General features: G+C 45.4%; 1 protein-coding gene across 2 annotated transcripts in view; it reads left to right on the forward strand.

Annotated features, from left to right (window-relative positions):
* cep85l (centrosomal protein 85, like) overlaps positions 1–15,931 on the forward strand; it is a 75,095-nt gene that overhangs the window by 56,079 nt on the left and 3,085 nt on the right. For both annotated transcript variants that reach the window (XM_042300713.1, XM_024377997.2), the window contains exons 4-12: positions 32–117; positions 3,963–4,080; positions 4,265–4,492; positions 5,687–5,839; positions 6,694–6,848; positions 6,978–7,095; positions 7,214–7,264; positions 7,486–7,593; positions 9,539–9,722. In XM_042300713.1, the coding sequence (XP_042156647.1) occupies positions 32–117; positions 3,963–4,080; positions 4,265–4,492; positions 5,687–5,839; positions 6,694–6,848; positions 6,978–7,095; positions 7,214–7,264; positions 7,486–7,593; positions 9,539–9,722 (1,201 nt within the window). The remainder of the gene's footprint in view (positions 1–31; positions 118–3,962; positions 4,081–4,264; positions 4,493–5,686; positions 5,840–6,693; positions 6,849–6,977; positions 7,096–7,213; positions 7,265–7,485; positions 7,594–9,538; positions 9,723–15,931) is intronic.

Raw genomic sequence — 15,931 nt, forward strand, 5'->3', positions numbered from 1 at the left:
GTGCTGACCTGTGTGTGTGTTTCCTGTGCAGATGCTGGGCGGAGCCTCCCTTCCTGTGAACACGCTGGTGAAGATCAAAGAGGGCCTTCTGCGACAGAGAGAGCTGGAGATTGACAGGTCAGAAATGCACGGCAGAGGACAGGGATGTTTAAAACCAGCAGAGGTGCAGTAGTGAGTCTTTGGGCCAAGCAGGGGAATTCATTGAGGCTGGAGAAGAAGAAAAAACACCAAAGCAATTCTAGGAGAAACACATCTGAATCTTAGCATTATTATATTGGGCGAAGGCCTCTGAGCAGCAAATGTATACAGTCGGACTGAGTCAGTATGTACAGTGGGGCAAAAAAGTATTTAGTCAGCCAGATATTGTGCAAGTTCTCCCACTTAAAAAGATGAGAGGCCTGTAATTTTCATCATAGGTACACTTCAACTATGACAGACAAAATGAGAAAAGAAAAATCCAGAAAATCACATTGTAGGATTTTTAATGAATTTATTTGCAAATTATGGTGGAAAATAAGTATTTGATCACCTACAAACAAGCAAGATTTCTGGCTCTCACAGACCTGTAACTTCTTCTTTACGAGGCTCCTCTGTCCTCCACTCGTTACCTGTATTAATGGCACCTGTTTGAACTTGTTATCAGTATAAAAGACACCTGTCCACAACCTCAAACAGTCACACTCCAAACTCCACTATGGCCAAGACCAAAGAGCTGTCAAAGGACACCAGAAACAAAATTGTAGACCTGCACCAGGCTGGGAAGACTGAATCTGCAATAGGTAAGCAGCTTGGTTTGAAGAAATCAACTGTGGGAGCAATTATTAGGAAATGGAAGACATACAAGACCACTGATAATCTCCCTCGATCTGGGGCTCCACGCAAGATCTCACCCCGTGGGGTCAAAATGATCACAAGAACGGTGAGCAAAAATCCCAGAACCACACGGGGGGACCTAGTGAATGACCTGCAGAGAGCTGGGACCAAAGTAACAAAGCCTACCATCAGTAACACACTACGCCGCCAGGGACTCAAACCCTGCAGTGCCAGACGTGTCCCCCTGCTTAAGCCAGTACATGTCCAGGCCCGTCTGAAGTTTGCTAGAGAGCATTTGGATGATCCAGAAGAAGATTGGGAGAATGTCATATGGTCAGATGAAACCAAAATGGAACTTTTTGGTAAAAACTCAACTCGTCGTGTTTGGAGGACAAAGAATGCTGAGTTGCATCCAAAGAACACCATTCCTACTGTGAAGCATGGGGGTGGAAACATCATGCTTTTGGGCTGTTTTTCTGCCAAGGGACCAGGACGACTGATCCGTGTAAAGGAAATAATGAATGGGGCCATGTATCGTGAGATTTTGAGTGAAAACCTCCTTCCATCAGCAAGGGCATTGAAGATGAAACGTGGCTGGGTCTTTCAGCATGACAATGATCCCAAACACACCGCCCGGGCAACGAAGGAGTGGCTTCGTAAGAAGCATTTCAAGGTCCTGGAGTGGCCTAGCCAGTCTCCAGATCTCAACCCCATAGAAAATCTTTGGAGGGAGTTGAAAGTCCGTGTTGCCCAGCAACAGCCCCAAAACATCACTGATCTAGAGGAGATCTGCTTGGAGGAATGGGCCAAAATACCAGCAACAGTGTGTGAAAACCTTGTGAAGACTAACAGAAAACATTTGACCTCTGTCATTGCCAACAAAGGGTATATAACAAAGTATTGAGAAACTTTTGTTATTGACCAAATACTTATTTTCCACCATAATTTGCAAATAAATTCATAAAAAATCCAATGATTTTCTGGATTTTTTTTTCTCATTTTGTCTGTCATAGTTGAAGTGTACCTATGATGAAAATTACAGGCCTCTCTCATCTTTTTAAGTGGGAGAACTTGCACAATTGGTGGCTGACTAAATACTTTTTTGCCCCACTGTACCTCATTATATTCCAGCATGGTGTCTGACTCTGTTCGCCACATTGGAAGGAAAAAAACATTTGCGAGTGTCCCTTCTGGTTGTCGTTGCCCAGTGGAAAGTTAGAGCACTGCAGTCTCTCAGTCTCTGACATCCTTTATTCATTTCTATGGGCCACACACTGTCACTGTCAACCCAGCCGAGGCATGTACACACACACACACACACACACAGTCAACCCAGCCGAGGCATGTACACACACACACACACACACACACACACACAGTCAACCCAGCCGAGGCATGTACACACACACACACACGGTCACTATCAACCCTGCTGAGGCATGTACACACACACACACGGTCACTATCAACCCTGCTGAGGCATGTACACACACACACTGTCACTGTCAACCCAGCCGAGGCATGTACACACACACACACTGTCACTGTCAACCCAGCCGAGGCATGTACACACACACACACACGGTCACTATCAACCCTGCTGAGGCATGTACACACACACACACGGTCACTATCAACCCTGCTGAGGCATGTACACACACACACTGTCACTGTCAACCCAGCCGAGGCATGTACATACACATACACACACTGTCAACCCAGCCGAGGCATGTACACACACATACACACACAGTCACTGTCAACCCAGCCGAGGCATGTACACACACACACTGTCACTGTCAACCCAGCCGAGGCTTGTACACACACACACACACACACACACACACACACACACACACACACTGTCACGGTCAACCCAGCCGAGGCATCTACACACACACACACACGGTCAACCCAGCCAAGGCATCTACACACACACACACACACACACACACACTGTCACTGTCTACCCAGCCGAGGCAGGCACACACACACTTTTTCAATGACCTTGAGCAGATGTCTGTGTTGCGGCATGTCGGCCACACGCGTCCGAGGTGTCCCCTTTCAGAGTGGCAGGCTGGCGCTGACAGGACAAGCTGGGCAGTGCCAGGGGAGGGGAGTGAACAGCACAGGGTCACCCACCCACCCTGAGGTTACTGCAGGAAATACAGGCAGAGACACAGAGGAGGCACACAGCACACAGACACTACCCTGAGGTTACTGCAGGAAATACAGGCAGAGACACAGAGGAGGCACACAGCACACAGACACTACCCTGAGGTTACTGCAGGAAATACAGGCAGAGACACAGAGGAGGCACACAGACACCACCCTGCCACATCCACACGTTGACTGGTATGACATTAAAAGGCCGGACCCACTTTGAACTGGAGAGATCAATCTAGCACACTCAATATCCTGGCCAACTGGTGTTATTTTGAATACGACAACGTGCTGTGTGCATTAGATATGGGATGAACAGTTTCCTAACGGTATGTAATTGTTCATGAGTTGAGTTAGCAGCAGGCTGGTCAAGGTGTTACATTTCTCAGTCGTGGGCCTCGTTATTGAATGTCTCCATCAATTGTGACTGAAATGAATGAGAAAACGGGCAAATTTCACCACCAGGTGGCAGTCGAAAGCAAACCTAAACACCAAGCATTTAGTATTCCAATCTCGATCCGGTAGCATTTATCAACGGCGCCCCTTTTTATTCTGCTGAAAGGCAGAAAATGTCAAAGCAAAGAGACACAGGTATTTAGGAGCTGATTATGAATATGACTTTTTTTCCAGGGCGGGGTTTAGGGGGAGGAAATTGTACTTGCCTCATCGGGATAGCATGTAGCCAGCTGGCCCACCCTTCACAAGAGAGAAATGTTTTGATTTAAGTGATCTACACGGAGTCAAACTACCTTATTATATATGGTCCTATATGCTCCACATTGATTGGCCCGTTGGCTGTGTTTTTCTGTATTTCTGCCAGCCTGTGTAATATTCACCACGGAGAGAGGTGGCACTGTGTGTGACCATTGCATATTTGAATGTGTACCTCGTTTCTTTACGTGTACGTATTACCTGGGATATCAGGCTGCTTCTGCTACACATTGTGGTGTGTTGCTGACATTCTACGTCGGATGTGTGTTCTCCAGACAGAAGCAGCAGATCCTACAGCTCCACGCTCGGATCAGGGAGAACGAGCTGAAAGCGCAACAGGTCCTCCAGAGCCAGAAGGGGCGCTGTGACGACCCCTGTCTACTCAAAGCTAAGGTAATAAAGCCTCACCGACACAGTGACATCTCAACTGTCTGACTTGGTACAGTATACTGTTATACACAGTACTGGCCGTGTTAACATTTTTAAGCTTTGTCTGAAGCTTTGCCATTTGTTGCCATATCTGGAGCTCTTTGAAAGACTGGCAACTCATGTCTATCTATCCTCCCCTCTTTTCCAGGAGTCTCCATATGACAGCCCAGTGGCTCAGTCACACCCCCAGCTCCATCTGCAGCTCCACCCCCAGCACCAGCTCCAGGTCCCAGACAGGATGAGCCCTCTGTGCTGTGACAACGGGGAGCTGGGCCGTAAGCTGGCCGCTGCAGAGCTGGAGGTCATCCACCTCAACGAGTTCCTCAAACAGAACACCCAGAAATACACAGAGGACATCAAGAAGCTGGAGGATAAGGTGGGCAATGGGCATATTACACAGATCAACCCTAACCCCAGCCACAACCCTAACCCTAGTTTCTTGTCTACACCCCGGATCAGCCACAACCCTAACCCTAGCTTCATGTCTACACCCCGGATCAGCCACAACCCTAACCCTAGCTTCATGTCTACACCCCGGATCAACCGTAACCCCAGCCTCATCTACAACCCTAACCCTAGCTTCATGCCTACACCCCGGATCAACCCTAACCCCAGCCTCAGCCATAACCCTAGCTTCATGTCTATACCCCGGATCAACCACAACCCTAACCCTAGCTTCATGTCTATACCCCGGATCAGCCACAACCCTAACTCTAGCTTCATGTCTATACCCCGGATCAGCCACAACCCTAACCCTAGCTTCATGTCTATACCCCGGATCAGCCACAACCCTAACCCTAGCTTCATGTCTATACCCCGGATCAGCCACAACCCTAACCCTAGCTTCATGTCTATACCCCGGATCAGCCACAACCCTAACCCTAGCTTCATGTCTATACCCCGGATCAGCCACAACCCTAACTCTAGCTTCATGTCTATACCCCGGATCAGCCACAACCCTAACCCTAGCTTCATGTCTATACCCCGGATCAGCCACAACCCTAACTCTAGCTTCATGTCTATACCCCGGATCAGCCACAACCCTAACTCTAGCTTCATGTCTATACCCCAGATCAGCCACAACCCTAACCCTAGCTTCATGTCTATACCCCGGATCAGCCACAACCCTAACCCTAGCTTCATGTCTATACCCCGGATCAGCCCTAACCCCAGCCTCATCTACAACCCTAACCCTAGCTTCATGTCTATACCCCGGATCAGCCACAACCCTAACCCTAGCTTCATGTCTATACCCCGGATCAGCCACAACCCTAACCCTAGCTTCATGTCTATACCCCGGATCAGCCACAACCCTAACCCTAGCTTCATGTCTATACCCCGGATCAGCCACAACCCTAACCCTAGCTTCATGTCTATACCCCGGATCAGCCACAACCCTAACTCTAGCTTCATGTCTATACCCCGGATCAGCCACAACCCTAACCCTAGCTTGATGTGTACACCCCGGATCAGCCACAACCCTAACCCTAGCTTGATGTGTACACCCCTGGAACACTTAACCTAGCCACAACCCTAATGAATGTAATCAACTCTCTACCCCGCCCTCCAGATGAAGACGCGTGACCGCTACATCAACAGCCTGAAGAAGAAGTGTCAGCGGGAGAGTGAGCAGAACCAGGAGAAGCAGCAGAGGATAGAAACCCTGGAGAAGTACCTGGCTGACCTGCCTTCCCTGGATGAGGTCCAGACCCAGGCCCAGCAGGTAGAGACCCTGTCCAGCCACAGGATCACCTCAGGGGGTCCCGTTTGCCTGGCATCTCCGCTAGCATCTGCGCTAGAATCTCTGCTATGCTTCTTAGTCATTTGATGGCTATGTTAGAAAATACCCCCCAAAATGATGAGAAAGTACATGACCTAGCCTGTATGGTCTTGATTTAGTTTCAGGGTTAAGATTTAGCTTAAAGGCCAGGTGAGGGTGAGGGTTAAAGGTTAAGGTTATTGGTTGAAATTGGATTTGTGGTCACTGGTCAGAAAGCTCCTTATGTCTACCCCCTCTAGCATGGCCAGACAGTGAGCCACAGCTAGCGTCTCTGCTAGCTAGCGTCTCAGTGATAAGCTACAGTAACACCTGGTAATGGAGCGGAGGCGTCTCTTCATTACAGCTCTTTAATCCCATTAGACATGATTAGATCAGCCATTTCAGGCTGCATTAATGGTAGTGCTAGAGGGGAAAGAGGAGGAGGCAGGGGAGTTCATACTGTCAATTAACAGCAAGTGTCTGTTAATAACCTCTGATCAACCTTAAGATAATATGTCTCCTATTGTGTTTGCCCTGTCTATCTGAACTGTAATGATAATTAAATCATCGTCAACCTGCTTTGTGTAAATTTCTTCAAGGCAATTAATGAGATTCAATTTGGTAATCGTTATCGTGTAATACACCATTTTACCACCAGAGGTCAATAAGAACCAGACAATTAAGTCAATGTAAATTTCATAGTGTGGGTTTGTGTGCACTAAACTGGTGTGTATGGTTCGGTGAGTCTTATCTAGTGTTTGCCTGTTTGTGTATGTACAGTCCTAATGTTCTGTTCATGTGCTGTGTGTCTTTATCAGCTGGAGGAGAGTCAGGGGAAGGCCCAGGACCTGCAGGACACAGTGGCTCGTCTGGAGAAAAACCTGGAGGAAGGCCGCACCGTGCTGCAGGAGAAAGAGGACCTGATTGAGACCCAGTGCAAGAGGGAGAAGGAGCTGGTGGCTGCTGTGCAGAGGTATGACCAAGGAATAGAAATGCAAAATGTTTTTAATTGTCACAGTGCGTTTCAAACAGAGCTGGTTAGCTGTGGTTGTGTTGATGACAGACGGTGCCTTAACGCTGTGTCTCTCTCTGGTTCCCCCAGCCTGCAGGAGAAGGTGGAGCAGTGTCTTGAGGACGGCGTCCGGCTCCCCATGTTGGACCTAAAGCAGCTGGAGGTAGAGAACGCAAAACTACAGGAACAGCAAGCCACCACCAGCAAGGTCAGACTCAGAATGCACGCATACACACACACACACACACACACACACACAGGGTCATTCAGAGTGCTGAGTCTTGACAGCTACCAGATGTTTACGATTCCACTCTGCTCTTTTTCAGCTGATAGACAAACAGAAGAACCAGATAGAAAAACTCACCCTTGAGCTGACGGTAAGCCCTATTATTAGACTGTATTTGGGTCAACATTATGCTTCAATCAGGCGCTATTGTCGTCTAGTAGTTGTCATGTTGTGTGTCTGTCCTTGAGTGTGTCTGAGTGGTGATGATGATAATGTTTAAGAAGAGGATGATGATCAGTCATCGCTGTCATCAGTGCATCGTACAGCATAGTGGGCGTTTCATGCGATGGCTGTCTTATTGTTCTGCTGCAGGCTGTAGAGCAGAGGCTGCAGAAGGAGCGATGTCTCTCCCAAGAGCTCCAGCAACAGCTGCAGGAGAAGGACGAGGCCCTGGATGCCTTTTCCTGCACCCTCCACCAGGTAACCAGCCCCTCGCTGATGAGCCCCGCGCAGCCACTCCGAAAACACTAACTACAAACGTGTACAACGTCGCAAAGTACAATTGTTCTCGGGAGTAAACAATGAGCGGACATTTCTTTAGCCCCGTTTATACCTGCCGCTAACACGCGTCCTGATCGTTTACTATAAGTTTACACTTATGAGACCTGATCAAAATCAGTTCACAATGGGCCTTTTAAAATTGTCTATTCCTGTCTAAGTGGGCACAATCAAAATGAGGACAAGATCAAGACAAAGGACGCATATTAGAACCTAGGGTAGATTGGAGTATCTCTCACTCTCTCACACACACATCCTGTCAGACAGTAGCTCTGTCCCAGGTTTAGCTGGTGATGGAGAGGTCCATTCACCCCCATTATGTTCCACTAGTGACCCTTTTTGTCCTCAGATCTTTTCATAGCAGCCAAGGCATGAATAACCCAATATGGCCCCCCCACCACTACCACACGCACCCTATTAGAATTCATGGTGTCATTCTTCACCTCCCCCACCCGTCTCAAGGTGAGGACGAGCCCGGCGATGAAAGGTCTGAATTCATGCATGTGACAGCCAGGCGGGCAGAAGAGGGCGGGAACACGTGTGTGTCTCCTGTACAGAGGGAGAGAGGAGAGGTAGAGAGCACACACACACACGTGGCTGGCGCGGCAGCACCATACATTATCCCACTGACAGGGACACAAGAGGCAATTATCAGCTGGAAGATTCCCCGGCTCGGCTCCCACAAAGGGAGGTCGCTGGTTCGGAGAGAGAGGGGGAGGGAGGGAGAGGAGGATGGAGGGTGAGGGGATGGAGTGTTGCCTGGCTCCGACTACTCAAAGGGCTGTCGGCGCAGGGACGGTGAGATATGACAAGATGAGATGAGTCTGTGTGGCGTGTCTAGTATGGGTGGTTTTAACTCCACTGCTCTGTGGAGGCTGGGTCTTAAGCTGCACACTATGTCCCCAGCAGCGTGCAGAAAGAATGACAGGGGAGGAGGGAAATTTGACTCCAGGCATAAACAAGTGGTAAGCGCCTTTGGGTGTGAAACTGAGATGAGAGGTTTTTTTTTTTTTTTTTTTTGTGGTGAAACGGCCTCCATCTTGGAAGAGCAGGATCTTGGATACTAAAATGACTTTGCACCTGCAACAACTACTATTACCTTTCTGCCCCCTTGATGGGTGTTTGTGTTACTATGATGCCTCGTTATCCTGTTGAGGGATGGTGATTATTATTCCAAACGACTGTATTCTGTGAGACTCATTTTAAAGTGTCTATTTGAACTATTCTCTTTCAAAGCAGAACCAATGAGAGGCAAGTGTTGATGATCCTCCCAGGTTACAAAGGAGTGTAACACACACATACTCACACACTCGGCTTTAGACACTGCCTGCCAGCGGCAGTTCTCACTTCTTCATCATTTCTCTCTCTCAAATGCACAGTTTCATCCAAAAATACACTCTCTGGAGCCCTAATGGACAAATCCATTTCTGTTTCGAAATAATAGCGCGGCTGTCATGTTATGATAACAAAAAGTTATCAAATTGTATTGGTCACAAACACATATTTAGCAGATGTTATTGCAGGTCCGTGAAATGCTTGTGTTCCTATTGTGAGCGACTAAACTCCCTTCTCTAGCCATTTACAATGTGTTGTTGTTATTAATGCGTTGTGGCAGTGACAGAGAACAACAACGACGCTTTTAAGCAGAGCAAAGAATTTGCCAATTTGTGTTTCAATTCAGCAACACTTTATCTACTTTGAACTGGCTCAAAATCCTATTTAATATTGGGGCGGATTTAATGGGTTTTACATTAATTTAATGAACACTCCAGAGCTCTGCTGCATTAGTGTCAGCGTTTAATAATAAACCCAGTGTGGATATCTAAGCTAAGTGTGTGTGTTCCACTGTGTGTGTGTATTCCTACAGAACCGAAGGCAGGTGGAGGAGGGCGTGGTGGTGCGTCAGGGCAGCGGGGGCCAAGGGCCCGAAGCAGGGCCCTTACTTAAGGAGATGTCCCTATGTTTGCTGGACCTCAAGGCCCTCTGTAGTATCCTCACCCAGAGGGCCCAGGGGAAGGAGCCTAACCTGGCACTGCTACTGGGCATCAAATGTAAGTACATCTGTCTAGATCAAACCTCTCTGCATACACACACCTCCACCCACAAACTACTGCCTTATCCAAAATAGGCTTGGGCGGTATACCGTACGGTACACTGGGGTATTTGGAAATAGCCATAGGATGTTGTTTCAATACATTTAATACCATTAAAACTATTTACATATTTGTAGCTACTTTTTAAGTAAATAACTGCAGTCAACTTGTGCAATCCGTTAGGAGATAAAGCAGATCACATTATTCATTTCACCCGTCACATTATTTTACATTATGAAGCTCACCGTAGTTCCCGAGAACAGTTGAGCCAGTCATGTGTTTGTTTGTAAATAGCACAACGGGAGAAAGCAGAAACAGGTGAGTCCAGCTGTGTGTTGTCAGGAGTCACGTTTCCTATTGAAAGTCGTGTTTTTAATAGGATCCGTGGCCTGCAACTATATTAGTGCAACACATTTGGCATAAAATAGCTTAATTTTCAGATGAAAAGTGCAACGCTATTTGGCTGGCAGCCACAAAAGTAAACGAGCTAACGATGAAAAAGCAAGGTCTTTTGCAAAAACGATGCATGGCCATCATATTTCTAATGTTTATCATAGAAAGAACATAGCCTGCTAAATGTCCTAATGTTTTGCTCAAAGTTAATCTTGCATTATACCCGGAGAACAGTAGGCTACACTAAACATTTCCAGAGATGCGAAAATCCTGGCGAAATGCATAGCACACAGAATAAAGGTTTTACCAGATATTGTTCCTCCTGATCAGACATGTTTTTTTACATGGACGATATCTTGGAGATAATGTACAACGGTTACGTGAAACAATTGAACATTATCAAACATCAACGATACCAGGCCTGATCTTCATAGCAGATTTTGGAAATGTGTTTGATAAAGTACGACTACAATTTATATATAAATGCCTGGATTACTTTAATTTTGGTGAATCTCTTATACAATGGGTTAAAGTTATGTACAGCAACCCCAGATGTAAAATAGTAAATAATGGTTACTTATCGGAACGTACTGAGCTTTTAAGAGGAGTAAAACAAGGCTGTCCGTTGTCTCCATATCTATTTATTATAGCCATTAAAATGCTAGCTATTAAAATTAGATCCAAGAAGAACATCAAGAGGTTAGAAATCCAGGGGATAAAAACAAAGTGTCAATGTATGCTGGTGACTCTAGTTTGGATCCCTGCACAGTCTCATTGAAGATCTTGATCACTTTTCTAGCCTCTCTGGATTAAAACCTAATTATGACAAGTTTGGAGAGAAAAAAATTAACCTTTATTTATCTAATCAAGTCAGTGTACTGAACCATATTACGTATTGCTGGAAATGCAGGAAATTATTTTAGGTTGAAGTTGAATTGAACAGTACAGAACAATCCGAATGGAGACCCATTGAAATAATTTAGAATATATGTGTTGCCACCCTAGGGTCATGCACTACTCATAAAGCACATTTAGAACTTTTATTAATCAAAACATAAAATACTGTCAAAAATTGGAAAAATACCATATGATATGATATTTTAGCCATATCGCCCAGCCCTACAAGCAAGTCTCTTCTTATTATTGGTGTCCTTTTTTTGCAGCAATTTAACAATGAAAGCCTGATTCACACAGTTTCCTCTGAGCAGTTGATGTTGAGATGTGTCTGTTACTTGAACTCTGTTATTTGGGCTGCAATTTCTGAGGCTGGTAACTCTAATGAACTTATCCTCTGCAGCAGAGTCTGGGTCTTCCTTTCCTGTGGCGGTCCTCATGAGAGCCAGTTTCATCGTAGCGCTTGATGGGTTTTGCAATTGCGCTTGAAGAAGGTTTCAAAGTTCTTGACATTTTCCATATTGACCTTCATGTCTTAAAGTAATAATGCTTATTTGAGCTGGTCTTGCCATAATATGGACTTGGTCCTTTACCAAATAGGGCTATCTTCTGTATACCACCCCTACCTTGCCACAACACAACTGATTGGCTCAAATGCATTAAGAAGGAAAGAAGTTCCAGGCTCTGTCGCAGCCGGCCGCGACCAGGAGGTCTGTGGGGCGACGCACAATTGGCCTAGCGTCGTCCGGGTTAGGGAGAGTTTGGCCGGTAGGGATATCCTTGTCTCATCGCGCACCAGCAACTCCTGTGGCGGGCCGGGCACAGTGCGCGCTAGCCAAGGTAGCCAGGTGCACGGTTTTTCCTCCGACACATTGGTGCGGCTGGCTTCCGGGTCGGAGGCGCGCTGTGTTAAGAAGCAGTGTGGCTTGGTTGGGTTGTGTTTTGGAGGATGCATGGCTCTTGACCTTTGTCTCTCCCGAGCCCGTACGGGAGTTGGAGCAATGAGACAAGATAGTAATTACTAACAATTGGATACCACCAAATTGGGAAGAAAAGGGGGTAAAAATAAAAAAAATAATTGAGGGAATGATGGTGCTAAATACAGGGAAATTCTTGAGGGAAACCTGTTTCAGTCTTCCAGAGCAACACTTGAGTGGTTTAAGGGGGACCATTTAAATGTCTTGGAATGGCCTAGTCAAAGCTCAATCCAATTGAGAATCTGTGGTATGAGTTAAAGATTGCTGTACACCAGCGGAACCCATCCAACTTGAAGGAGCTGGAGCAGTTTTGTCTTGAAGAATGGGCAAAAATCTCAGTGGCTAGATGTGCCAAGCTTATAGAGACATACCCCAAGAGACTTACAGCTGTAATTTCTGCAGAAGGTAGCTCTACAAAGTATTGACTTGGGGAGGGGGGGGTGAATAGTTATACACGCTCAAGTTCTGTGTTTTTGTCTTATATTTTGCATCTTCAAAGTGGTAGGCATGTTGCGAATACGTTTGCAAGCCACTGTATATTATGTGAGCTAAACATAAAACTAACACATTTTAAAACGGTTAACTATTTACTAAGTATCATTTTTAGTTTTTACTGGTGTTACTGTCCCCAATACAACAACAAAAATCCTAAATACTTTGATTTTCGTCCTTGAAACATTTAAATTGAAATCCTGTAGAGTTCCATTCATTCCTATGGAGGACTGCTCCTAATGAGGTGTGCCAATTTGGCCAACTGGTGGCTTCAAAGCCTCTCAATGGTCAATACATAGCATCAGCAATCCAGGGTTTATACGTCATTGGTCCTGCTGCACTGTGGCAATTACTCAAACAACTGGCCTAACTGTAATCATGGGGAAGCATTTGAAAAGAGTCTGAACTATTGATGCAGAGCCAGAGAAAATGATTTTCCCTTTTCTGTGGAATCGTTATCTTTTGTAATTGCGTTGGTTTGGAGCTGTGAAAGGAGCAGACGGAGTGCAGCAGTGGCTGTACTGTAGCTATAGCTAGCTTAGCTAGATGGATATCCTTATGGCTCCAGTCAGAGCTCAGATCAGAGAGGCTGAACCTCCTGGTGGGCTAGCCGGCTCCCATATTTATGAGGCCAAGAGCTAATGATGTTTTCTCAAGATATAGAAACTGTCAGCCTTTGAAGTGAAGGCAGCGTGTTGGGGGTTAAACATTGATGTTGTAAAGTGATGACTATACAGGTTTCAGGCAACAGAGGAGCAAGAACACACTGCTTCAGTCCTTCGTGACCAGACATCTTTCCTTCAAAGATTCAAAGCAATTTGACTTCTCCAATCAATTACTAATTTTATACAATACATTCGGAAAATATTCAGTACCCCTTGACTTTTTCCACTTTGTTCGGTTACAGCCTTATTCTAAAATATTTTTTTAAATCACACAATACCTCATAATGACAAAGCAAAAATAGGTTTAGAGGTTTTTGCTAATTAAAAGAAAACTAAAATATTACATTTACATAAGTATTCAGACCCTTTACTCAGTACTTTGTTGATGAACCTTTGGCAGCGATTACAGCCTCAAGTTCTCTTGGGTATGACGCTACAAGCTTGCCACCCCTGTATTTGGGGAGTTTCTCCCATTCTTCTCTGCAGATCCTCTCAATCTCTGTCAGGTTGGATGGGGAGCATTGATGCGCAGCTATTTTCAGGTCTCTCCAGAGGTGTCCGATCGAGTTCAAGTCCGGGCTGGGCCACTCAAGGACCTTCAGAGACTTGTCCCGAAACCTCTCCTGCGTTGTCTTTGCTGTGTGCGCTAATTATCGTTGTCCTGTTGGAAGGTGAACCTTCACCCCAGTCTGAGGTCCTAAGCACTCTGGAGCAGGTTTTCATCAAGGATCTCTGTACTTTGCGCCATTCATCTTTCCCTTGATCCTGACTAGTCTCTCAATCCCTGCCGCTGAAAAACATCCCCACAGCATGATGCTGCCACCACCATGCTTCACCGTAGGGATGTTATTTGCCAGGTGATGAGCGGTGCTTGGTTTCCTCCAAACGTGGCACTTGGCATTCAGGTCAAATAGTTCGATCTTGGTTTCATCAGACCAGAGAATCTTGTTTCTGATGGTCTGTCCTTCTGGAAGGATTTGGCAAATCCAAGCGGGCTGTCATGTGCCTTTTACTGAGGAGTGGCTTCTGTCTGGCCACTCTACCATAAAGGCCTGATTGTTGGAGTCCTGTAGAGATGGTTGTCCTTCTGGAAGGTTCTCCCATCTCCACAGAGGAACTCTGGAACTCTGTTAGAGTGACCATCGGGTTCAAGGCCCATATCCCTCAATTGCCCAGTTTGGCCAGGCGGCCAGCTCTAGGAAGAGTCTTGGTGATTCCAAACTTCTTCTATTCATTCATTCGATGGAGGCTACTGTGCTCTTGGGGACTTTCAATGCTGCATACATTTTTTGGTACCCTTCTCTACAGACAATTCCTTCGACCTCATGGCTTGTTTTTTGCTCTGACATACACTGTCAACTGTGGGACCTTATATAGACCGGTGTGTGCCTTTCCAAATCATGTCCAATCAATTGAATGTACCACAGGTGGACTCCAATCAAGTTATAGAAACATCTCAAGGATGATCAATAGAAACCGGGTGCACCGGAGCTCAATTTCAGGTCTGATAGCAAAGTGTCTGTTCACTTACGTAAATAAGGTATATCTGTTTTTTATTTTTAATACATTTTCAATACATTTGCAAACATTTCTAAAAACCTGTTCAACCTTCCAACAGGACAACGATAATTAGCGCACACAGCCAAGACAACGCAGGAGAGGTTTCGGGACAAGTCTCTCATTATGGGGTATTAATGAGGACATTTTTTTATTGAATACATTTTAGAATAAGGCTATAACGTAACAAAATGTGGAAAAAGTCAAAGGGTCTGAATCATTTCTGAATGTACTGTACTGTATATACAGTACTTGTATGTAGCCATGTCACATGGATAATAGTATTTAATTCAGACAAAGCCTTTCAAGGTTCAAATAGGACTCTGAGACACACACAGAGGGATGGGGACGGTTAATCGAATATCCTAATGAACATGAGTATTGAATTACTTGAGAGTATTCCTTTAAATATATATATATATATAAATAATGCCTTCAGTATTCAGACCCCTTGACTCTTACAACAGCCTAATTCTAAAATGGATAATAAAAAATAAATGCTCAGCAGTCTATTGACTAAATGTTCTGAATACTTATGTAAATGTGATATTTCCGTTTTTTATTATGGGCTATTGTGTGTAGATTGATGAGGGAAAAAAACTATTTAATCCATTTTAGAATAAGGCTGTAACCTGACAAAATGTGGAAAGAGTCAAGGGGTCTGAATACTTTCCAAATGTGCTGTACCGTGAAATACTTCATTAAATAAAACGGCAAACTTTTGAATGTAGTGTTTATGACGTGCGCCCCATAAAAATAAAAATAAAAGCTTATTTGCATCATAGATAACCTATGGCAGCAACAAGTGTGTCTAACTAGTGTGAGTATGGCTACTTTGTCTCTCCCTCCCAACAGGCCCCTGTCCTTCCCCCACCCTGCTGCACAAGCAGAGCAGCATCGTCTATGCTGTCGCACATCAAACAAGAGAAAAGTTTCACGAAACACATGTATTCTGACTATCCGGATATCCGAGAGAGAAAAAAGTCACGATATTATTCTAATAGTGGCAATATTTCAAATGCCCATCCCTAGCACATACACAGTATACACTCTATACTCACACACTGAACAGAGCCTTTCACACAGCCGCAGTATAATTAAGCAATACGGCCCGAGGGGGTGTGGTATATGGTCAATATACCGTGGCTAAGGGCTGTTCTATATTGGAAATATACTACAAACCCCCAAG

This window comes from Oncorhynchus tshawytscha, linkage group LG18, assembly GCF_018296145.1.
Source record: "Oncorhynchus tshawytscha isolate Ot180627B linkage group LG18, Otsh_v2.0, whole genome shotgun sequence".
In the NCBI taxonomy this organism is placed as follows: Eukaryota; Metazoa; Chordata; class Actinopteri; order Salmoniformes; family Salmonidae; genus Oncorhynchus; species Oncorhynchus tshawytscha.